General features: G+C 28.6%; 1 protein-coding gene across 6 annotated transcripts; it reads right to left on the reverse strand.

The window, feature by feature from the left end:
• Nucleotides 1-531: 531 nt before the first annotated feature.
• Nucleotides 532-25588, reverse strand: LOC107439591 (uncharacterized). Of its 6 annotated transcripts, none has more exons than XM_016052240.5 (3): nt 25164-25588; nt 5484-8579; nt 532-1467 (listed from the first exon to the last, which is right to left on the reverse strand). In XM_016052240.5, exons 2-3 carry the CDS (start codon nt 8569-8571, stop codon nt 1463-1465), a joined length of 3093 nt encoding a protein of 1030 aa, XP_015907726.1. In that variant the 5' UTR covers nt 8572-8579; nt 25164-25588; the 3' UTR covers nt 532-1462. The 6 variants fall into 6 exon arrangements, with proteins under 6 accessions (XP_015907726.1, XP_015907722.1, XP_015907725.1 ...); XM_016052236.4 differs by having other exon boundaries at nt 25043-25303; XM_016052239.5 differs by lacking the exon at nt 25164-25588 and adding an exon at nt 24837-25010.
• Nucleotides 25589-26099: the final 511 nt, after the last annotated feature.

Below are 26099 nucleotides of genomic sequence, written 5' to 3' on the forward strand. Positions count from 1 at the left end.
AGCTTTATAACGAGAATCTTATAAAGCTTTATAACTTAAAGCAACCTAGTGTAAATATAATTCATTAAATACTTCTACGTGTTCTCAAGTTTACTTTTTTATTAATTTACTAAAGTCAAAGGTAACATTCTGCAGAGATTATATAGTCTATAGGTACTTTTCAATAAAAAACATTTGGTCCTGTAGTAGCAGGTCTACAATATCAGGTTTTTGAATTTTAACTGTAAAGAAAAGCAATGAAAATATATATTTAAAAATTGTCAGTCCTCAATTAAGTCCAGAAAATATTTTATTTTACTAAAGTTAAAAACCGCCAGAGTGATCCCTTTAAGTCATATTTGTTTTCATAGTGTTTCTGGTTACTTTTAGAGATCGAAATGTATTAACAATAAAAGTACTTATTTAGCACACTTAAAGTAATTTTTGGGCAACAAATTCCATGTGTTGCATTCCAAACGAACTTGTTACTTCAAACACCAAACCAACCTTATAAATAGCACAAATTTAATAAGAAAATCTCTGATAAAAATGTGATAACTAGATCAAATTTTAATGACGTTGGTTCATATTTTTCTTTTCGTAATCCATTGCACACATCAGATAAACAAAGTCATAAAACAATTTTAAAATACAGACACACAATTCATACAATAAATTAACAATTTATTTTTAAAATCATAAATTTCATTTTTCTCCTATAAAACATAATATTTTCTTACAGCTTTAAAACTGTATAACTTTTTTCTTAAAAAGAAAAAAAAAAAAAGGTGCAGATCATGTCACAACACAATAGGTTCAGAAAAAAAAAAAAAAAAAACAATTTGAACTAGGTAAAAATAATTACGTAAAGAAGATAAAAGCTACACTTTTTTTAAGTTTTAAATTAAATAAATATTTAAAAAGAAATACAAGTGAGATGGTGAAGTTAAACAGATGAGAGCTGCCAAGCAGCCTGTATGAATTTTAGTAGTATTAAAATTTAGAATAAAGGCACCATGACAAACACCTGAAATGAGTTAGACTTGCATTTCATAATTGTATACAAAAAGAACCAACAATTCGAAAATAATATATTGATTTTTTTTTTACACCAAACATTTCCATTTACCATTTTAACCATCTAATGAGGTATAATAATATATACAGATTTAATAAGAAAGATCAACTGGAATTTATTTAAGTCAAAACAGCATAACTTTTGCTGATAAGTTAAATAAGTTATAAATTTCCTTCTTTTTTCTCTTTTGTTGAACACACACACAAAATTTCTATATAGAGTCAAATCTCACTCTAGCGATTGAGTCCATTTGCTTGAAAGAATGTATTGGCAAGGAAGTGGATAACTTTTTTTTGCAGGACACAGCTCTGAAAAAATACCCTGAGCAATTACACTATACTGCAGCAGTTTTTTTTAATTTTTATTTTTAATAGAAAAGACGAAAATTGTAACTCAGATCTTCTCTCAACCTGAAAAATAAGATTGAACATTGTCAAACTAGTCTTTTTTTTTAAAAAAAAAAAATTTTTTTTTAGTATATTTTATAAGGAAGTACAAAAAAAGCACAAATTATCAATGGTTCTCAATAGCTAACATAATACACAAAGTCAAAATGTAGATGGCAGTATGCAAATATGCAGGTGGCCATAGCATTGTTGTATGAGTAACAGGTGTGCATTTGTAGGGCTTTTTAAGTTGTCTAGTATTTCATGTTCACTATAATTTAACTTGTCAGTTCATTAATTCACTTAATACTTGTCAGGTATCAACACTGAATAGATGTTGGTGCTAAAGGCATGTTTCGCATTTCAGTAACTGCAAAGAAATATGGTCATAGCTAAATCTAGGCCAAGCCTGAAGTAGTTGAATATGTAAATAATTGGGGAGAAAACTAAAAATTGTTTTAAAAGTCCTGATGAAGCCTGACATGGATAAAGTGACCATCACGAATAAAAATAAACATGTTTTTTTTTAAAAATCAAATCTACAAAAATAGAATTATTCTAAATTCAAGCAAAACCAAGTTTTTGCTGGGCATATGTTTTAAACAGGAGGTAAAAGGCACTTTTCTTGAATGAATATTAAAAATCTCTTTCCTTCTAAATGTTGATGATAAATACAGGGTATCTGCTACATTTTATAATTTTAAATGCATGACTTTCCATGCATAATTCCAAGAATTTTTCATGACTTACCGAAGTTACTATGTTCTCCACAAAAAAACAACATTAAATTTAAAACAGCATTATAATAACATGAAATGAAAGGTATAACCAAAACTGTTATAGCATCTTCATATTTAAATTTAAAAAACAGAGTAAAGAAAGAGTTAAAGCAATAAAATAACTGGAAAAAAAATACAAAAGGACATAACTAAATACTATCAGATTTATGTAGTTATTTAAAGCTGTTTTATTTCTTTTTTTAAGAAAGTGTAATATAAAAAGCCTAAATTAGAATTTTAAATTGATAAAATAAAAATAATAAATCAATAAAAAAATTCTGAAAATCACAGCAGTTTAAAAGATGATTCGCTCTAGAAATGATGACCCTAATTTTTAAAGAACAGGATAAGAACATTTTCTATTTTAATAGAATATGACTATGAGGGGGGATTTTGCTATAAATTTAGATATTTGGAACATGGGAACACTGTGAAATTGGGAGGGGTGGGGGTAAATTCCATTATAAAAATTTGATTTTTCAGCAACCTAAACCCATGACTTTCCATGAGTTTTATTTTAAAAATAGTTAAAATCATGACAAATTTTGTTCAATACTGAAATCAATGACTTTCCATGATTTTTCATGACTTTCCAGGGGTGTTGATACTTTGTATATAGAAGAAAGACTGCCACCCACTTAAGAAAGATACAGGTCTATATTACAATTGTTGGGGAAGGGTCAGAGTTAGTAAGAATGACACTGTATGAAGAAGTGTAAAAGAATCCAAATGAAAACTGCTAATGAGAAGTAATTAAATGCCTCATCATCATATTCATTAACCTGCACAATTAAGTAAGAATGAAGAAACTACAGTCGAGTTGAAAAATAATTAGAATGCTTAACAATTGACTGAATATCTTTAGTATTCAATGAGTTATTTTCTGTGAGTTATTTTATCTAGCTAAAACAAAAACGAGGAGCTAGAATAGCACTGAACATTTATAATCTAGTACCTGTTTTATTATGATTCAACTATGAAAGTTGATGAATGAACTATGAAGATTCAACTCATGTTGATTGTAGTTGAACAATACAATCAACTTATGTTGATTGTAGTTGAAAGATGATGATCATATTGAGTAAAATTTGTTAGCTTGAAACATGACTATGTATATCAAATATAAATTTGAGATGTAGACTTAGTCACTTAAGGTAGTACATGATAGTTATAAAAACTTTTATAAACCTTCAAAAGATGCTGATTCTCTAATTTTAAATTCAGCTGATAAATATTTATACAAAGACTTTAAAACCATTCTTAAAAATAATAAGTTCCACTCATGTGTAGTCAAAGGTATTTAAAATAGTTTAAATAAAATATAAACGCAATTCCCCTCTCATTATTTCTCTAAATAAAACATCTAACATCAATGAAATCAGACTGCAGGCGTCGTAACCAGTAGGTGGGCAAACAGTGAAACATGTCCCCATCAATCTCTATAAATCCACGTCAATATTTCAGACAAGCAAGGAAAATTTTTATAAATCATTTTTTTACATTTTAAGTATTAATAAAAGAAATTATTTTTGTCTTATTTGTTATCATATATTTATCAATTTTTTTTTATGTGTGGAATTTAGAGTAACTATTAAAACTGTATTTTAATTTTGCCCCTTTTCCTCTGTGACACCCATGAATTACACTTAAATAAAAATAAAAACCTTGTGAATAAGTTTATAAGTTATATAAAAAAATATTTTTAACATGAATCAATGATTTCTATCAAAAAATTATCAGCGGATTTAAATTAATAAAGGGGGAAGATCATCTAGATAAGTGAGTTATTGTTCAATGCGTAATTTCATTTATACTGAATTAAATGACAACAAAATCAAGTCAATAAAGAATCACAGTTCAGAAGTTATAAGAAATTCAGTAAGCATTAAGTATGAAAAAGCACAATTTCTGATTATATATATTTACACATCTGAAATAACGATCAATAAAAAGAGGTATTTTCTGCATTTTTTTAAGGTCGAATAAAATAAAATAAAACGAAATTGTTCAAAAGTTTCTAATGCTTATATGCATAAAAAGTTCAGTTTTGTACTTAAACCTACCAATGTGTTTGATATTACACTATGGATAAGAGATATATTGAATGTTATGTAATGCTTTTTTTAAGCTGCATTAATTAAGACCAAAAAATCACGAGGAATCACCCTCAGTTTTTCAAAATCACATGGAAAAACGTACCAATAACTTCCTTCAAAAAAAAAGAAGAAAAAAAGATGAAATTGGCACAAATAAAGCATGCTAAAAAATGATCTAAACATCACTTGGATTTATGACGAAAAAGGCAAAACCGAAGCGCGTCGAAAAGTGATTTAAACGTGTGATTTGAAACTAGCAGGCCGTTTGAATATCGCCATAAAAATACTGGATTTGCAAAATCATGTGGTCAAGCGTAGCAATAACTGCCTTTGATATCTATTAATTTTTCTAGGAAAAAAATTCAGAGCGTTCAGAAGCTCCCACAGGTCGCATATCAACGGTCGGTAGGCAGCAGGTTGTGCACCCCTACAGATTTCTAACTGTCACTGTAATTGTTTATTTTCATTCATTGTAGTTGTGTCCATTTGTTTGCTCACCCGCTAACGATGGGATCACTAGCTTTTTTTTGGCCAAATAAGCCTTGCATAAATTATGATTATGTAGTCATCTGTCTATTTCACTTCTTCTCCTTTTTGAGGACACTGGTTTTAATGCTACAAAAAATTTAAAAAAATAGTATCCATAAAATTGGAGAATCTCTGACAATGTATTCGGGCACAACGTGTGCCTATATTATCTAACTATGGTGACTGTGATATATATTTTTGTTTTGTGTACCCGGCAACTTCGTTGCATAATTAGTTTATGTTCTACATGACTTTCGAGTCTCTCTTTGTGATTAGTAAGAAATATATAGTGAAAGAATTGAAATCTTTGTGAAAGAATATAGAATGTGTCACTTAAGAAAATTGATGCTCGACAGGCTTTGCTTGCTCGAAATAGAATGGAAAGAGCAGTTGTTAACGCAAACAAATGCTACGTTTCAACAACCAAACAGGATCACGATACTCACACTATGTCATTTGCACGTATCCCTTTGTAAAGTCTATAAAGTTTTTGGAAAACTAAATGAATACCTATATTATCTTATTGAATCACTAAATTTTCATTGTTAATAAGCCTTAGTTATTATATCTGTTGGCAGAAGAGTACTTTTAAAGGAGATAAAATAAATTTTGACTTAAAATAAGTAATAAAGCATACCTATATCCTTTTCGTCTTCTTCGTTGGCCTTAGTACCCTCAGAAGACTCTTCTGATGAATCATCTTCATCGTCACTATCTTCCATATCACTATCCAGACCAAAATCTGACATTCTGATTATAATCATCTCATCAGACGAATAAAGACACTTCTTGCACTTTTCAATCCTGCATAGTTTAACCTTACACTTTTTCATGTGCTTATTAATAATATGATCCTGTAAATTTTCTGTAACATAACCACACTCTTTACACTTCCTTGGGCCTTCATAAGGTCTTTTGGGTGGAGGTGGTTCTGCAGGCGGTTCTTCTGCAGAACGTTTTGCTGATCCACTATGTACATTATATACATGGCTTTCGAATAATCTATAAAGTGTAAATGTAGCAGTACACACAGTACACTTATAAGAAAGATGAGCTGGTTTTAAAGTCACTTTATGAACCTGAGTCATATGAGATACAAGCTTGTAAGTGAAAACAGCAGCACAAATAATACATCTTCCACCATCTTGATTTTTGTTGGCTAGCTCTTGCATGTTAGTGGTAACTAATCCATGAGCTCCAAGCAAATGTCTTTCCAGGCCTTGATCAGTGAAAAATCGCCACTGGCATTTTTGACAGTTCAGGGGAGGTCTGCTGACCAGCATTTTTGGATGAATTTTGACTTTATGAACCCAGTTCATGTGAGTACGAAGTTCTTCCAAGTCTTTAACATATGAATCACAAATCTCACACACCACAAACGTGTTACCAGAACTACCTTTCACTACCTGTGATGGAGGTGTGCTCAGCCTCTGAAACGGTACTGCAGGTCTAAGAGGCCTAACATTTAAGTTGGCAGGGAACTTAGCTTGAGGTTGTCCCATTATGCCACTTGAACCTGCAACATTTGTAAACAGTGCCAAAGGCTGAGGTGCACCCGGTCTTTGAGTAACATTCCTATTTGAAGCAACACCAATAGGAGTTAGTGTTACATTTTTAACAGTAGGCAATGTGGGACGAGGTGTTACAGCTCCAGGTCGTGTAACAGGAGTTATGGAAATACCAGAAGAAGCTAAATGAGAGGCAGTAGTGGTAAGATTTGGGGAGTATGGTCGCCTTGGAATGGGGCCAGCCCGTATATTTGTTAGAGGTCTTGGTGGTGGATATCTTCCTATGGGGCGAATTTGTTGAATAGGTTGTCCAGTTGGCTTTGTTATAACGATTCCAGGTGGTAACTGTATACTGCTAGAGCTGGACAAAGGAGGTAAATTAGATTGAGGTGACATTAATTGCCTCACAATGCTTTGATTTTTCATATCTGGATATGTGCTTTGATTGGAAATTTTACTCAAGACTGAGGCGAGTTTTTTCCTTGCATAGGCACTATTTGGATTATCTTCAGGTGTGGGTAATCTATTCTTAGCAGAGCTTAACAATAATCTTCTATGACCAATAACATCTGCTATAGTTACTGGTTTAGTTGTTACACCGGGAAATTCAAAATCGAAGGGGGGTGCTAAATTTTGAGAGGGGAAGAAATGTTTTCTGCATCTGTTCATATGTGCAGTAACTTTAGTCTTTAAATGGCTCTGAAAAGAGCAAAATATACACTCATGAAAAGGTATACTAGATTCAATGACAGCTTTCTTTTGATGAAGAGCTTCATAATGAAAAACGATTGAATCGATAGTTCTAGATAAATACATACAAAAGTTACATTTGAATTCCCTTCTGGGACTTAGGTGAGGAATAAGGTAATGTCCTTCCATGACAATTGCAGATTCAGATTTAAAGCCGCAAAACTTGCACTGTTTCATTCTAAAATTAAAAATAGCATTTATTTCTTTTAATTTATTATGCTTCTTGTCATGCTCTGAAATGGCTTTTTCGAGATCCTCTTCGGTCGGCTTTTTCGATTTCAATTGCCTAAGTTTTGAGCGCTTCATATCTCTTTGATACCACTCTTGGACGCGGCTTGTACCTAAGTTAATAAGAAATTGCCCAACAGAACTTTGGAAAAAATTCCTTTTGGATACCATATTTTGCCTGCTCATACTTTCTCCATTTATCTTTTTCTCTTCACCCTCGAGTTTAGGAAATTGATCTGCTTCTTTAATGAGAAGAGGTACAAGTAACGAAGGGCTTTCAATAATGACTTCATTATCACCCAACAAAAGAGTACCTGTATGGGGAAATTTTACAGGTTTATATTCACCAGCTTTAAATGCGGGTATTGCTTCCTTCAATGAATTGTAATAAGGGAACCCAGCAGAGGTAGTGATGTCACTTGAGGAAGGTACAGGAAATTCTATTTTAGTTGGAGTAGGCGCATCAATATTTATTATTTGTATCTCAGAATCACTTTCCTCATCCGATTTCTTTCCATCATCATTTATATTAATCACTTCAATATCATCATCATTTAGAGTATCTTTTTCTGTTTCTTTTATTTCTTCAATACTCAAATCTTTGTTTTCAATTCCATTCGTTTTAGCTTCATTTGATTCTGATTTATCACTTTTTATCACCTCTACTGGATCACTGGAATCTGCAGAGTCTTTATTTATGCCATTGTCGGTTTTTGTCTCAACTACAGATTGCAAATCACTATTTATACTAGAAGCATCATTAGATTCTTCAACATCTTCACTATCAATGCTTCTATTTGGGGAAATACTTTGTTCATTACCAGTTTTTATTTTCTTTTTTTCAACTTCGCTAGTGTCATCCAAATCTGAATCTTCAAGAGGCCTTTTGCAACTAGAATTCTCTTGATTTAATTCAGAATCATTTATATCACATTCATTTACATTATCATCAGGCTTGACTTTCATTTCTTCGTCGGATAAACAGTCATTTGATTCACCATTTACAACAGGTGAATCGCACGATTTGGAGTTGCGGAGTCTTCTGGAACGTTGACCATTTGTGTGATTCAGATCATTAGATTTCACGTTTGAAACATTTCCTTGTTCTGCTTGAGGCTCATCTTGAATTTGCCATCTTTCACCAGGTTGAAAATCAATGCAAGGTTTGCTGGTAACATCACTTTCTTCATTCTTTAGTTTACATGCCTTAGCATTGGCTTCAGTTACACTCATGGCCATATGTTACACTATAAAAAATAAATTTAGAATACTTTTAGGTTTGGAATTATTCAATAACAAACTTTAAGAAATTAGCTACTTTTAGAAAAAAACAATGGACAAATTCAAATATTTATACAATATATTCTCAATATCTCAAAGCTGAAGGTATGCTAAAAAAAAGTACAAGATAGTGAGTTTTCAAAATAACAAGTTTAGAACTAAATATGTTCTAAAAAGTATAAAAATATATTCCAAAATATTACACTAAAACGTAGAGTTATGAAAAGTTTGAATATCAACTATTAAATATATATATTGTAATGACAGTTGACTATAAGTCTAAATACAGCAATGATAATTTTATTTTTAAAAGTAAGACAAAAATAATTATGCCTTAAATAGAAAAGAATTGGTTTACAATAAACTTATTTCGAGATTTTTCCACAAAATTTCTATTTCTGAAAAAATTCTACAGAATAAGGTTTTAAGAAGAAACTCTTCGACATCGGAATTTAAATTAACATTAGGTGGATATATAATACCAAGGAGAAAAATATTTTTTGGACATAACAAGGTTTCAGAGACATTGAAGTTTGAGGTATCGAGAGTCTATTGTAATCTTAACAACTAATTTGAAGGATACTTTTATTCCTAGTAGGAGACCTGTGTCAAAGATCATTTTTAAATAGGAAATTAAAAGGAAAAATAAACTGAAAATGTTTTTATAAGACTTTTTCTTTTTTTTTTGCAAATTAATCAGCTAAGTATTTGCATGCAAAATACTTAATTTTAAGGTAAACTTTCTATTTAAACAGCAATTTTGTGAAGTTCACATTCAACCTCTCAGTTTTAATAGAAACACCAAACTAAAATAACAATATTTCTCATATCTTCAAGAAAGTTACATTACAATTGTTATAAAAATGTTTCATCAAAATTTATTGCTTTGAAAGGTTAGAATAAACTAAACTAAAATTATTAATGCTGAGCTAAAAACATTACTTAAAACTCTAAATTAAGTAAATAGAAGCAGATGCACTGCTTATTTGTGCATGCACGATGGTCATCATATTTGTGCCTGCAGTTATCTTTAATTTAGATTTGCAAAAAGAGCAACAACTTTTTAATAATTTATTTTTGCCACTTTAACTAACTGCAAAAGGTTTGAAGTAAAAGAAATCCAACTGGAAAGCATTGCTACAAGACAGAAAGGATAACTGATCTGAAAATTAAAAACATGAATTTCAGAATAAAATACCATTTGCTCACTGGAAATACTTTAAGTAGAAGAGCCTATTCACCACAGTAGCAATTTGTGTAAAAAGAAAACTGTAATATCAGTACTAGGACTTAGTAGTAAAGCAACTATGATTGCAAAGATGGAATTTTAAAAGAAGAAAAAAAACTTAAGAGGATGCTATACTGTAGGAAACTTTTTTCATAATAAAATTATGTTTCACTTTCATTGGTATTTTAAAGGTATTTTAAAATTACAAGTTAAAGTAAATAATCCTGAAAAGATGCTCGCATGCCTTTACACAATGTAATAAATTAACAGTGTGCTTGCCAAATTTTAAAACAAAAAATATGCATCTTTTAAGCACTCACATAAGTTCTTCATACATATATATAAAATTCACAAAATACAAAGATATTTGCTTTTGTGAAATTTATGTGTTTACATTCTAAATTTACAAAATCATGATCAAATAACATATCTGACAAAGAACTACCATTTTAAGCACAATTTTACACTTATTCTGTAATGAGTCGATCGTTCTACTTTTTAAATTAATGCATTTTCCAATTATGCCAAAAAAAAAATTTTTCATTTATATTTCTCAAAAACATTTCAAAGATAAATATTATTAATCATACTGAATTGACAAAGATGCATAAAGAACTCAGCTCTTAATAAACTCATAGAGAACTCAACTCTTAATAAATTCATAATACATATGCAAATTAGTGAATGGTCCCTTTATGAGATTAAAATTTTTCCATAATTTTGAATTGTAAATGCAATATGGATTTAAGCTAAGCATTTTGACAAAAGAAAATTATTATATGGTCCTTATATTCATGATATTTACAAAATCCGAGATTAAGTTAATAATTTTAATTGTTTTTAAATCAAATAATAAAGTGATATGTTAAAGTTTTGAAACGACTTGAATAACATGAGATCTTTTACTGCATTTGTTAGTAAAATGTTAAAATAGTGAGGGTGGGGGGGAACCTCACTTTAAACTTTTTTTTTTAAAATCTTGCCACTAAAAATTACTGTCTTTTTTTTCATTAAATAACTAAAATCAAGAGCACTGAAAATTTAAATAACAAAAGCAGTAAAATAAGACTACTACATTATAAAAAGTTCAAAATATTTCATACAATTAGAGGACGGTCCCTCAGACAATAACCCCACAATTAAAGAATTCTCAATTAAGTCTACTTTTTATTAATCGAATATATAAAAGGGGTAACGAGAATATTGAGCTGATGATGCTTTGTAATTGTTAACTACTATGGACCCACATAAATATGTGTAATTAGTAAATCCTTAAGTCAAGTTCAAGAATAGTGGTATGAGGTACTGATCTATAAATAGAACAGTGCGAGAACGGCATCCGCTTGCTAGTGATCAAGGCGATGGTGTTTCACCAGCTAAGAAATTCACACACAAAAAAAAATGTTTCTCATGGGGAAAATTTTGGCAATGTTTAGTTGGTCCCCGTGATCAGAAAAAATCAACATTTCCGGTTCGATTTCAGAGGACGGTAGAATAAGCCTTGAATTTGGAATCTCGTAATATGCAGTAGAGTTACATGAGTTAGGAGTAAGAATCCTAATTTTTGCATAATTTTAAAGAATGCAACTTTACATGGCAAAATTCAAAATTTGATCAAAATCAGTCGAATAGTTTGAGAAATCCGAATTAAGTATCTGACTTTTTAAAATCCCTGAAAATTTTACGAGCAAAAAATCGATATCAATTTACAAACGATATGTTTCATATTTAACATAATTTTTTGAACTAACTTATTTAATTAATTTACTTACTAAAGAATAAAAAAAAAAAATTCTTTCAGGAATAGAAATATTGGATTTTAAAAACACGAAAATATAAATTGCGATATAGAATTTTTAAATCGCGTTAATACGAATCACGATGCATTATCTTCAGATCGCGTAATATGAATCGCATTGCGTAGTTCTTAAATCACGCATAAATACTGATGCGAAAATCGATGTTTAATATTATAACCGCTAGAATAAGATTAGCAGCTTAAGGTTTTATAAATCGCTATTACGTATTTTAAAACTGCGTGATATCAATAGCGATGTACGATTTGTATATCGCGTGAGTACGAATCGCAAAGCTTAACTTATAAACCAGGTAAATAAAAATCGATGATTGGCGTGAATAAGAATAGCGTAGTTCCAAGTTTTATAACATGTCTAAAACTAGTTTATAACGTCAAAAAGCCAACCCTGCACAAGAAACAAATTTTTAAAATAAGTGCTGTAAAAAAATATGAAACCAAGGCGATACCATAGACCAGTGTTTCCGAAACTTATGACTTGTGTGTACCCTTTCTAAATTTTTCGTAACGCTGTGTCCACTAATAAAAAATGAATGTATTTCTTACTATAAAAAATTGCACTAAAGTTAAAAATCATAACTGGCTGTTGACACCACTAATTATTAACTGTTAACTCTGCAAAAAATAGCGTATGGAAAAATATGTAATCGTAAATTTTCATGGCTAGCTTTGTTTTTAAATAAAAAAAATTTGATAAAATTTCGTTTGTTGCAAGATGTTTCGCATAAGAACGCGTACCCCCGCAAAACTGCTCCTGTACCCCTGGGGGTACGCGTACCACACTTTGGGAAACACTGCCATAGACCAGCGTTCCCCAAAAACGGTCCGCGGATCAAATGGTACTGGGCTGCCCATTTCATTGAAACTGAATTTAAATCCCTAGGTTTATAACCCAAATTAAAAATATCCATGTTCCATTAAAATTTTATTTATTTAAAAAAAAGTTTCCCCCGAAGGTAGTGACATAAAGAAACAAGCTCAGGGTTCTCATTGATTCAGGGTTCTGTATTTTATTTTGACGGCATGTTCAAATACAATTACATTAAAATTAATAAATCAAAATAATCTAAAATATAAACAATCAACGCCCCCCCCCCACGTCGTCGGTTGCGAAGTAGAGCACTTTACGGCAGAACAGTTTAACGAGGATCCATACCGCCCACTCTCGGTTCCTACGCAGACTGATCCAAGTGGTCACCCACCCAAACATGTTTATACGATGTAAAAAACTGTATATGTTACAAATCATAATTTTTTCGAATATTAAGAGATAAAAAATAAATATTCACTAAAAGTTTTTTTTTTTTTGCATGGATTTCTCTTTGAATAAGCAAATTTTATAATTGTGTGCCAAAAGTTTTCAATTTGCATAAAAAGTCATTAAGGAATATCATATCGCACAATAGTGAAGAAATAAAATCTTTTTATTAAAATAAATTGAAAAAGAAAAGTGAATTTTATTGCGTTGAAATTTAGCCTTAAGACTCTTTATAGAAAATTCATTATCGCACAACTTGTCAAACATCTAATGTAAAAATAAACGGAAGTTATTAAAAATAAATTATGCACATTATGCGGACGCATTTCCAGGAGCTATGGATTGGAGAGGATGAGGTGTCAAATGACATAGAGTGGGGATGGCGAATGATAACTTTTTAGACGCCATTTTAACTATATTTAGTCGTCACGTGGCGAGCGCTAATCTTGCCCTTTACTGTCAGAATTGATTGTTAAAAATGTTTGATAATACTAGTGCAATGAACAAAACTAGCGATTAGTAAACATTGTCTCACACCAATATGTAATTTTTATAACCGAGTTCAAGACTTCCTCAATCAAACAATTAAAAAATAGGAGTTTAATAATCTTGAAATAAAACAAAGTGAATACCCTAACATTGTACAAAAAAAATTTAATGGGTGACATCTCAACTAATCATTTAAAAATTCTGTGATATGGTTACTGTATTGTTTACAGGAATCTAGTTGAGCTTGTTGATCTATTATACAAATAACACAAATAGTAATTAAATTTAACAAATCATGCTAAATTTATGATTTAACATATTTTTAAAGATGCGTTAACTTCTCAGAAATTACATGTAATTTATGAATAAATACCAATTGTATGAATATTAACTTAATTAGTTTCAATAGTTAAGTTTCATACCAAGCTTATAAAGAATAAATTAATATTCAACAGAACATTGAAATAAAATGAATGAAGTTGTTTTTTTTACTTAACAACTTTTATTTTCCAGATTGCAACTTGAAATATGACAAATATTTTATACCAGCATTTTTTTATTTATTTTTTTGTCACAAAAGCACAATAAGAAACCAAGAATAAAAACAGGATACTCGTTGGTCTGAGGGTCTACCAGTAATTTTTTGTGTTCAAAGTCAAATTTTTGTGACAAACATCATTAATTTCTAGTCATGTTGATATGAAATGGAAAATACTCATTTAATTCATAATTTTAACTTTCAATTTAATTATTAATTCCTAAAAGGAATATAAGAGTATCTCAGCTATATTTGGAAATTCTGAGGCAAACAGCAAAAGAATGCACCTTTACTTTTGTTGATCACTATCAGGTCGCCTATTTTCCACCTTATAGCTAACTATTGAGATCAACATTCAGTGTCATCAATGAAGTTAAAAGCCATTGCACTTCATTTTATTTTTTCCTTGCATCTTGCAAATACTTTTTGTGCTTTAGCAATTTGTTGTTAGTAATTACCTTGTTTGAGTTTTAATGTTAGTCTATTATTATAATTATTTTAAGTTTGGTGACAACAAAATAATTAAGTTTTTCAGTACTCTAAATATTAAAATATGATAGGAACTAACATACATTTTTTTCTTCTTTTAATTATAGTCATTCTAAAATAAAGTTCATTAAATTTTTTAAATAAATTTTAGTTTTATCAGTTTTGATAAAGTTGGAAAAAAAATATTTCATTAAGCTAATAAAAACTTTTAGATAGATGCTTAGTTCAATAAATTATAACTTCTTAGTTGTTTCTTTTTCTTGCTCTATTTTTTTTAAAGAACATTCTAAGCTAAATTTTTTTTTTTTTTTGTATTATTTCTTCCTGATTTGATGTTGAAAACAATATAAAGTCTGTGTTTCCCATAGACATTTTTTAATATTTATTATATATTGATTTTTAAAGTAATCTAATGCCTGGCCAAATTAAAGCCTTCGTGTATTTATTAAATTGTAGGTGGTCTTGATAATAACATAGTTATTCTAAAATCTATGTACGTATCATTGATATTCATTTTTACTGCTCCTCTGATTTTTGAAATCTTCATACATATTTTTTATTAAAATTCATTTGAACAAATTATTATTTTGGAAAATTTTGATCTTTAAAAAAGTGCACATACGAACTGAAATAAGTAAAATAATTTTTTTTCCTATTCTAAATTTATAAAATCAAATGACAAAAGTATGAGTAAGATGAATTCTTATTTTGCAGTACCTTTATTACTACTACATAAATTGTTATGGTTCGAATTGTTCTTTTTGTAAATAAAAAAAAGAGAAAAAAAGATCATGATTAATAATGTTGAATTATTTTTTAATAAAATTCCACAATTCTGTTTGATTAGTTTCAGAATAGAAATGCAGCTGTAATAAAGTTATGGCGTACAATGATCTAATACAATGATGTAATTTATAACCATGATTTTAATATTTAATTAATGGTTTGGCTCATAATGAAAATCTAATACATTTATCAGCTTTCTAAGTTTTGAATCGTGAGAAGATTTGCCTCAACTGATAATTTGAAAAATTAGTTTTACAATTGCAATTTAGATCATATCACTTTATTCAATTGTTAACTTGCTCATATACATATAATATATAAATATATATTTAATAATAAATTAATATTAACTAATTACTAGTATTATCTATAATACGAAAATGATATATATTGCTATCAGTTATAAATAACAAACCATTATATCTGTAAATAAATAAACATGGCTTAATAGAGTTTACCAGGTTTGAACTGGTTAACTGGTTTTTCCCTAGTAAAAACCAATCCTTCCCCAAATCATGGAGTGTGACAATTCTTATCTTTAATCGAAGTTTTGTGCTATGTGGGTTTTACTAAAAAAAAATTTTTTTAATTTACAAAACGTGAATGGTCGTGAGTTAAAATTAAAAAAATATTTCTCTTTCAAGTGGTTTGTAATTTTGAGCTAATAATTGGCGTGCATTATTTTTATTTATATAAATTGAATCTATAATTTTTTAAACTGTATTCATAAAAAAAAAAATTCACTCAGATGACTTTCCCCAGCTTTCTTCAAGATATATCTGACAAAGAGAAAGACTGGAATGAAAGATTTGGATTTGAGATTGATAGCGATCTGAACAATATATTTCAGATAATTATGATAATAATTCAGGGGAAAGAAATTAAGACATGCTCCATGTTGGCAAGGATAAATCTTCTAAGTGGTGAAAAGTAAAATATGCAAATCAGGGTTAAAAAAAAAACCACCTACCCAGTAGTCTTTCTCTGAAAAACCCACCCTAAAGTGGGTTATACTAAAACTGATTTCTTTTTTATCCTCTGTTATATTAAAGAGCTATTCTATTGAAATATATATGTAGTCTAGCCCAAAAAAATGAACCCATGGTGAAAAAACTGTGTTTGGAGACTGGAGAGTCACCCCCTGCTGGCAAATTTGACTGTATGGCCATTGATTAGACAGTGCCTTTAATTCACTTTCTAAGCAACAAAAAAAAAAAATTCCTCAACTATTTTTTAAGATTAAAATACAAATAAAAAGTAACCCTATGTTAAAATAAGTTTCAAATGTGTGATGTACGTGGGTACATATAACATTTTGTATCGTGATGTCAAAAGAAACTTTATTCAGGCTTTTGCACAAATTTATTTGTATTAATTAAAAATTACACTTTAATTACCCACATATTAAGTCAATTCATAAAATTAAACTTAATAATAAATATTAAAATAAGCGTTTTTAAAATAAGGTACTCAATCTTGCACTCTCTTTTGAAAGGGAAAAAAAAAAAAAAAACATGAAAAACCCAGAAAAGCCCAATAAAACCCACCCAGGTTGTGTTTTTCTGCCCTGATGCAAACTGCTCAAAAATGAAAACGAGGAATATTGTATAACTGTCTCCTGGTCTAAAGCACCATGCTAAGGATATAGACAGGGTTGGGATTTTGGACGTCCTAAACTGGCTTTGGACAAGACACGTGGGGTTTACTGTCTTAAACTGGGTAAAACTGTCCTAAACTGTCCAAAACCTTGAACTTTGGTAAAAGGTAACAATTCTATAGGTGTAACCATTGTACACATAATAATTACATGTATCAATAAATATTTGATATTTTTTATACTATTTACTATAACTTATTAAAAGAAAATATAATATAATAGGAAAAGGTTTATAATTTTTGTAGCTCCAAAATTCATTGAACAACAAAAGTGAATACCTAATCCTTTAAATATAAATATGTTTTTAATACTGATAAATAATATTTTTGCAAAAAATAATAATTTTTCTTTAAAAAAAATACTAAATTTGTTCAAAAATTAACCTTTTATTTTTCACAATATTTTTTTTAAAAAATGTTATAATTTCTCTGCATCACAGGATGACAAAAGACATATTTAAAAAAAAATTTTTTTTTTAAATATAAATATATTAGTTTAAATTGAAAATACAAAATAACTGAAAAATGTATAGTTTTGAAGGGCATAACATCAGTTTCAGTTACTAACACTGGTGATGTATCACCACTATGCTAAAAGAATTGAACATGAATGAAATAAAAGTCTTCTTGATAGTACTATAAATAAATAAACCTGTTTATGACGAACCAAGCACTTAGTCCCTAATATTTTAACCTGTATGGCAAGGCCAAACTGCAGTTATGTACTATTGAATGAGAGGACCAATTGAACTTGATTACTGATTAATCTTCCTTTGTTTAAATTGAAGAGTCAAACAATATTAATAAAACATTATACTTTTAAAAACAAATATTCTCTAGTATATTTAATTATTAACATGTTATTAGTTCTATGTTTGTTTTTTACCTCTTAAATATTGTTCAGATAAAATTGTGACATAATTTGCGTAAAAGGGTTTTGGACAGTTTTGGACAAAGGGGTTTTGGACAGGACGGTTTATACGGTTTGGACAGGACGTGGATTAATCCTTTCTGTCCTAAACTTTGCCAACCCTGGAAATAGAGAATGAAATATGATTACTGCTAAAAATAATTGACATAAATATGGTTGATGAAATTTTGGAGAGCACAAATAAATATAAAAGTTTGCTAAAAGGGATACTCAAGAGATACAGACAGTACTGTTACCTAACAATGGAAATGATGGCATACTTTGGATTTTTAAACACGATAAGATTTCTTGACAAATTTTTTATTAATATTCTTTCAATTAAGTCGTTTTTTGTGACAAAACAGTAAAATAACAGTTAACATAAAAATACAATGTGCATGCTATAAGGTTAAATGAGTACACATTTCCATCATAGACAGCAAAACTTAGTTTAGAATTTTTTGTTGAATTAAAAGCAAAGTTTGCAAGTTATTGACAATAAACTGTTTTATCTGGTTTTAATCATCAATTAAAAAAAAAAAAAATTATAATATTAATATTAATTGTGTAAGAATCATTATTAGCTACTATAAATATGAACTATTTATAAATGAACATACATATTAAATTACAAGTGATCAATCAATTATGTTTTTGAATACAATGTCAGCTTTTTCCTAAATTGCAATTGTAAAACTAATTTTTCACATAGCCAGTTGAAGCAAATCATCTCACTATTAAACACTTAGAAAACTAATAAATGCATTCGATTTTCAATATGAGCTGATTATCATTAATTAAATAACAGTTGCATTTATATACAGAAAATAACCCAATAACCAGAAAGAATTTGGAATATTATAAAAAAAGTATTAAAAGATTAATACTTATTGTTTTGTATTTTTTACTAAAAGAATAATTTGAACATTAGTTCTAATGCTAAATATTATTGTTCACCTTTAATACTATATTCTCTTCCACATACTAGACTTGTAGTGTATCTACCACTACAAAAATACATTTCCAATTCACTAGTATACAAGACATGTTAAATAAATTCTATGTTGGGGTACCTTTTCATAGATGAAGGTTGACATTGTTGATATCTCCTCTCCCGCATTGGTGACCTTCCGAAGTAATGTGAACATGCCTACTTCTTTGGATAGTCCCCATTGAACAACTGACTTGTGACTGTGACATTATCTTTCCATGCACTACCCAGTCTCTATCACACACAATGTCAGCCTGTATACACTCGAACTGCTAATGGCAACACAGGAGCGACCACAACCGTGAACTTAATAAAGCTCTCACGATCAGCACTCAGAAGTATGGTGATCTTAATACAGCTCTCCCGGCTCCTCACAAAACAGCAATGATTCAACAAGTGGTATCCCGTTCATCGAATTCTATCACAGATAAAATTCCGGTGGGGGAGCACTGTAGTGTACCTACCACTACAAAAATACAATTCCAATTCACTAGTATATAAAACATGTTAACTAAATTCTATGTTTGGGTACCTTTTTATAGATGAAGGTTGACATTGTCAATAACATCTCTCCCCACAGACTTTAACTAACATTAAAACTCAAACTCAACAAATTGCCAAAACATAAAAATCTTTTGCAACATGCAAGGGAAAAATTATATGATTTGCAATAGCTTTCCACTTCTTCGATAAAACTGAATGTTGATCTCAATAGTTAGCTATAAAATGGAAAATATGCAGCAGAATTGCCAAAAATAGCAGAAGTATTTTCTTACTAGACAACTTCGCTATAGCTTATGTATGTTTGCAACATAAACATTTCAAGTTAAGATTGTAAGAAGAAAACAGTGTGAAATATTTGTTTTTCACCTTTCTATATTGTTAAAAATTGTTGCAATAGGGGAAGGGCAGTAATTTTTAACTTGTTACAATCAAACATTTTCTGTATATTTAATATTTGCATTTTGAATGGGATCTCATAATATGAAGTACTTAATGTATTGAACATTACAGAAAAATCATAATAATCCTCTAAAACAGAAAAAAAATTTAAGAAAAAAAGGTGAAACCTTTGCAAAAATTAAGTGTAACATTAGTCTTTAAAATGATCATAATCAATGTTCCAAATTCTTGTTTCAATACTGTCTTAATGCATGCTTTTAAGATGTTCACAGAAAGAGCTGAAACAATACGAAGTTTGATAAGAAAATGTTTTTCTTATAACAATTGGGAAATTTTTTTTTTACAGACAGTAAAAACAGGTTTTTCCCAGAACAGTTAAAGTTATAACTATGATAAATACCAGGGTTGGGTTTTTGACGTCAAAAAGTGGTTTTTGACATGACAAGGGTATAATACTGGTTTAAACCGTCAAAAATGTCAAAAACTAAAGTTTGCCAAAAAAATATATAAACTTCAAAACTACCAACAGTTGCCATGCATTATATTGAAATTTAATTATACTATAGGTAATCAGCAGGTTTTAAAATATTTTTTAATTAAAATTAAGGTAAAATAACAGATTTAAAATCTCAGAAATTTATATTCAAATGCATGTGCAGAAAAATCTTGCACAAAATTTTTTTAAATATTTATATTTTGAAAAAAAAAAAATTTTTTTTTGATACTTAAGAAAATTAAAAGTTTATTACTATGCATTTTTGACATATAAGGAACATATAACTAATATTTATAAGGAACTTACAAGTTATGTTGTATAAATACAAACTTGATACAAGTGTATGAAAAAAAATTTTAATGTTATACCGAATATCTTTATTATCCAGTATGTTAATTTGAATTTAAAAGTAGTTATATTTGTGAATAATGATAAATATAATTCATATTGTTTATTATATTTATTTATAATTATTACACTTATCATTTTAAAACAATTTTTACCTCTTAATTTTTTCCCCCCACTTGTATTAAGAATACAAATAATGCATATCTTGAAAGCAAGAAGTAATTATTCAACAGCTGAATATTTAGATATTCAACAAAACTATGTATATAGTATTCAGCAAAATGAAATTCACAAGTATTTGGATAAACTAAATTTTCAGCATAGTAAATGAATAGGCTGAATATACTGTAAACCGACACTAATTACTCTGTGTATTTAACAGAAAGCACTTAAATTTGTATTGTCTTATGTTAAAAAGATTATTAAGAAGATTTAAAAGAATATTAAAAAGATTTTTCTTTAAAAGATGTCTAATGTACAAAACTGCTAATGTTTATCTTTAAAAATGTCTAATTTTTAGTATAATCTATACTATACACTAAATTTGGTTATAAACAAATTTCTTAATAATATCACTGCAGATTTTCAATAACACATGAAAATGAATACATAATATTACAAAAGATGTGAGCTTTCAAAAGTACAAGATTTTGGTTACTATTCAAAATATAAGTGTTTCTTCAAAATTTTAAATTTATTTTTTCTAGAACATATTTAGAAACACTATCCTTTATAAAAAATATATAAATTTTATGTATTAATTAAATTTCACATATGAATATAGGTTTTTGACATTTTCGACAGTGAGGTTTTTGACGTGACGGTTTAAACCATGGTTTAAACTGTCACATGTCAAAAACCTGCCAACCCTGATAAATACCATGCCAACTCTGGCAGCATAAACTAAAACTATTATAATATAATACATGTACAGTAGAACCTCGATTAACTGAGGCAATAGTCTAATATTATTTTTTATATAGTCTATAGCAATATTAGCAATAGTATTAATATTATTAGCAATAGTCTATAATATTACAAAGTCTAATATTTTTTTTCTCCTTTCCAAAATGAGCTTTGAAAAAATTATACACATTTTAGATCGTTGTCCGTGTCATTGTATTTTCTTGAGATTAGTGTTATTTTTTAAAATGTGTATTTCGATATTTAACTAAGTATAGTTAAAAAAAATTCCATTTTACTTTCTAAAATTTACTACAAGAGTTGATTTCCTTTTTAAATCTTTTTAACTGGGAAACATCATGTATATTCCTATATGTTTATTTTTATCATTTAAAAAACGTTCCATTGTTTTTTACTTTAAAGGAGTAGTTAAATTCACAAGCACGGAAGATTTTTATACATGGTTTATATTAACCGAGATTTCCGATGTCCGAGGTACTAGCGGTCCCAATTAGCTCAGATAATCGAGGTCTTACTGTAATTACGAAATTTATTCCACTAACTAGACCTGAAAATTTAAATTTTCAGCTAGTAGCCAATGGCAGGTAGACAATAATTTAGTAACCACTTTTTCCTCAAACCTAATGAATTGGTGACAGATTTTCAATATGTAGGTCCTTTTCATTTAATAGCCACTATTTCTTATTCATTTTTTTTAGCTTGGAATTTTAAAAAAATATATAAAATAACTGATATTAGAAATAATCTACTGCGTATAAAAGTTAATTCAGCAATAAAAATAATATAAATATATGAAAAAATTTACTTTAACATACTGATCGAAAAGAACTTTTTAAAAAAAATATTTGAGGTAAAACACGCAAATGAAACGTGTGAATTGTTAAACTCGCCTTACACATGTGAATCTCTCCATCACACACTGATGGATTTTGAAGGACTTAAATTTTGAAAGGAGACATTGAGCATTTTAATGAAAATTCAGTTTTCTCGAATCTCTTTCTGCATTAAATGCAATCATAAAATACTTTTTTTTTTTTTTAAATTACTGGCTGTTTATTTAAATAGCCATTTTTTTTTTTTGTTGACTCGCCAGGTGATCATTTCAGTACTACTGACATTACTAAATATTGCAAGTAACTTAATTAAACCCTGAATTAACTGATTGAAAAAATTACTAACTCATTCTAACAAACATTTATATTTTTTATAAATCATAATAGCTTACTTATTGGGGAATTATATTATAGCTATGATTTATTGGAACTATGATTTATTGGAACTATTCATGTACATAGGGGCAGGATTGCAGAAATTCTCAGAGCCTAATAGTTCCTAAAAACAAAGTTTTATTTTGGATCAAAATTTCATCCCAATTTTCTTTAGTGTATTAACTTTATCAAAATAATTTTGGAACAAAAAGTTTATATAGTTTTACAAAAATTTTAATAATAAAAAATTTAAAAAATTATTAGATTTTACGCAATTCTTGATTAAACAAACATATAAGTTAAAAATAATGGAATTCTAAATATGTTGAAAATAATTTAATAACTTAAGGAATTATAGCTAATAAATACACAAATTAGGTAATATATAATACTTTTAATGAGGAGAAATTTCCCAAAGCAACACATTTTTACCAATAAAAAATATCCTAGCAATTTTTTTTTAAGGCAAAAATTTCTTCATGACGGTCTGAATTTCCACTAAAACATCATTCGTTTTGACATTTTAAAAAATCCAACCTTCATTAAATGTAATATAAAAGTTTTATTTCGCAAAGAAAAATGCTGTTTATGTTTTCTAAACAGTTGCAAAATTTTGCTTTAAAAGTCTTTTAAATATTGAAAATACAATATAGAAAAAAATGAGTTAAAAATTAACATAATAAGAATAAAACCAAATTGAATTTGCTAAATAAATAACCTTTACGTCTGAAATATAATTTTACTATCCAAAACCTGTATAGTGTATATCAATTAAGAATTATTGATTTATTATAAATATTTGCTTAGTTCTTGATAAATTAGGAGGCTTTGTAATAATTTAATGAACATTTCGACTATAAAAATCTATTTAGAGGATGATGAAACAAATAACAGATAATAAAGCAATTTACAATTTCAATTTAAATGATCATTAAACACTTAAAATAAAATCAAAAATAGAGTATTTACGAAATTAAAATTTTGAAATAAACAGCATATTTAAAAGTTGAAATTAAATAAACAAAAAAAAATGCTTAGAATCATGAAAGCACCTTTAAAATAAGTGTCCCACTAAAAGTCTAAGAAAATGTAACTCAAAAATGGTAATCAGATTTCCAAGAGTGGCATCTTAGGGGATCAAATTACTTCTTGAGATTTGAAGCATGTTATAGAATCAATTTTCAGTAGGGAAAAGAGTTAATTGCTCTTTTGAAAGGCCAGTACCTCCTTGAGTGCCTATTTAAGGCCAGAAAAGCAATTATTGAATTTTTGTAAACACTTTTTGATAGGCTCGTTTTTTCCTTTGATCTCGTTACAATATAAATTTTTAGAAAATAAAACAACAAATTTTTTCAAAAATAATGGGTTTTACCTTCATAATTATTGAAAGATGTGTACCCTAATGGAAAAGGGGCTTAGAAGCAAACCCCTCTTTACATTCATCGATGAATGTTCTCAACAGATAAATATTTAATTTATTGTATTGTGTTGCAGATATTGGGTATATCTTTAATACTGCAACTGTTATATGCTTTTGATAAAACAAAAAAATTTCTTTGTGACTAAATTTTATAACATTATTGAACATTATTGTACTATAATGTAGAATAGTACAGTAATGAATAGAGGATTAACCAATAACTTTACCACACATTAAAATAATTTTAACATACTTTAAACACACTTCAATTTCCTAACACTTTACCAACTTGTGAATTAAAATAACCTAACAGGCAGAAAACACATGTGTTCGAAATTTACACATGAATAATTAAAAATTTTCAAGAGAGGAAAAAAGACAATAGTTAAGATTATATGGCTAACATAAACAATGAAGTTGTTGAGTTTATAAGAAATCGAATAGTTAATGACATTTTTTTCAAAACTTAAAATCTATTCTAAAAATATTTAAATGAAAATATGAACATTAAAAAACTAAACACTAAAAATAAAGTACAAGCAAGCGTTGAAAAAATTTTAACAAATCATAGAAGTTAATATATACCATAGACATTTAAAAAAATTATAGTGATTAATAATTTTAAAACTTTGTGTACCTGCTAAGCGAGTTAGGCTTAAGATATTTAACTAAAATAGTTGTACCACACATAAATTTAAAAAATAATAATAATTTTCACAATTTTATAAATCAATTTTAATTAGCATAATAATATAAATTTTACAGTTTCATATAGGTCAGCGAACGTAGGGCGTGATTCAAAGTTCTACATAATCAGAATGGTGTACCCTCCTGAGCTACTTCCACGGAGCGGTACAGACGGTACACGGTAGAAACTGCGCGGGAGAAGTTATGTGTGTACCCATTCGATGACAACAGTTTTCACTTCATTAAAAATCTATCAAATACTACATGTCAATGAACTCTTACCTTCAAAATCAATCCTACAGGTATTGCACAAATATAAATAAAGATTTGAAAGTGCCACCAAATACCGGCAAATTCATATTTAAATTTTCGGAGACTAACACAAACTCTTCGTCGTCCTTACCAACATGGCGATCTTGAGTCACGTGACCATAGAAGATTTTTTTTTTCCACCTTTCAGTTATAATGGTTACAACAAACGAATAGAAGGTTTCACAGCATGCCACGTGACAGACCCGACTATACAGCCAATGAAATACTTAAGAACCGAGTTCGACCCGGATAATCAGATATATGGATAACCTCGTCCTCAAATCTGTCTAACACCAAGCCGTTGACAGGTTAAAGTTTCTGACCACTGGTAATTTGAATACTTTGAATCAACATACGTAACTTTGAATAATTTGAAACGTATAAATTCAAAAATACAAGACATCCGTTTTAAGTTCAGAGTTCCATACTTTGTTCCATAGATTTAAGTTAGTATCATAGTTATAATCAAATAAACAAATCGTTTTCACCTAACTGAATCGAAAGGAAAAGTTGAAACACTCATATAAGAGCAAAAAATTTTCGTAATTTTCTTTAATAAGAAATAGAGATTAACTACCATGAATTATATATTCATACTACAGTCACACTAATTTATGCTATTGGTAAAAACAGTAGATGAACTTGAAAGAGAAACTAAAACACTATTTATTCAATAATATTAATACTACTAGGTTTTATTAATAAGTTGAATTATCGGTGGACTAATAAAAGATAATGACATTAATTTATAATTTGAAGTTAGCTTCAATTAAGATTAAGATAGGGGCCGCTACAGTCGCAGTAAAAGTTTGTGTAACACATTTTGAATCATGGGCGTCTCTACAATGATAGTTCCTCATTTTTGTTTAATACGAGAAAAATAAAGTTTTTTTTTTTTTTGTTATTATCTCCGAGGTTACGATTTAATCAATGATAGCGAACTCCAAATCATTCAAGGGCCGAGTAAGCAATTTTCAAAATTTATTAGAAAAAAAAAATATTAATCTTTATAAATAGGGAAGAAATA

This window comes from Parasteatoda tepidariorum, chromosome 1, assembly GCF_982258835.1.
Source record: "Parasteatoda tepidariorum strain Cologne lab strain chromosome 1, Ptep-v5.0, whole genome shotgun sequence".
In the NCBI taxonomy this organism is placed as follows: domain Eukaryota; kingdom Metazoa; phylum Arthropoda; class Arachnida; order Araneae; family Theridiidae; genus Parasteatoda; species Parasteatoda tepidariorum.

Bases quoted from the DNA above. Each gene is read 5' to 3' on its own strand.
- LOC107439591 (XM_016052240.5), bottom strand. From the start codon at position 8,571: ATGGCCATGAGTGTAACTGAAGCCAATGCTAAGGCATGTAAACTAAAG.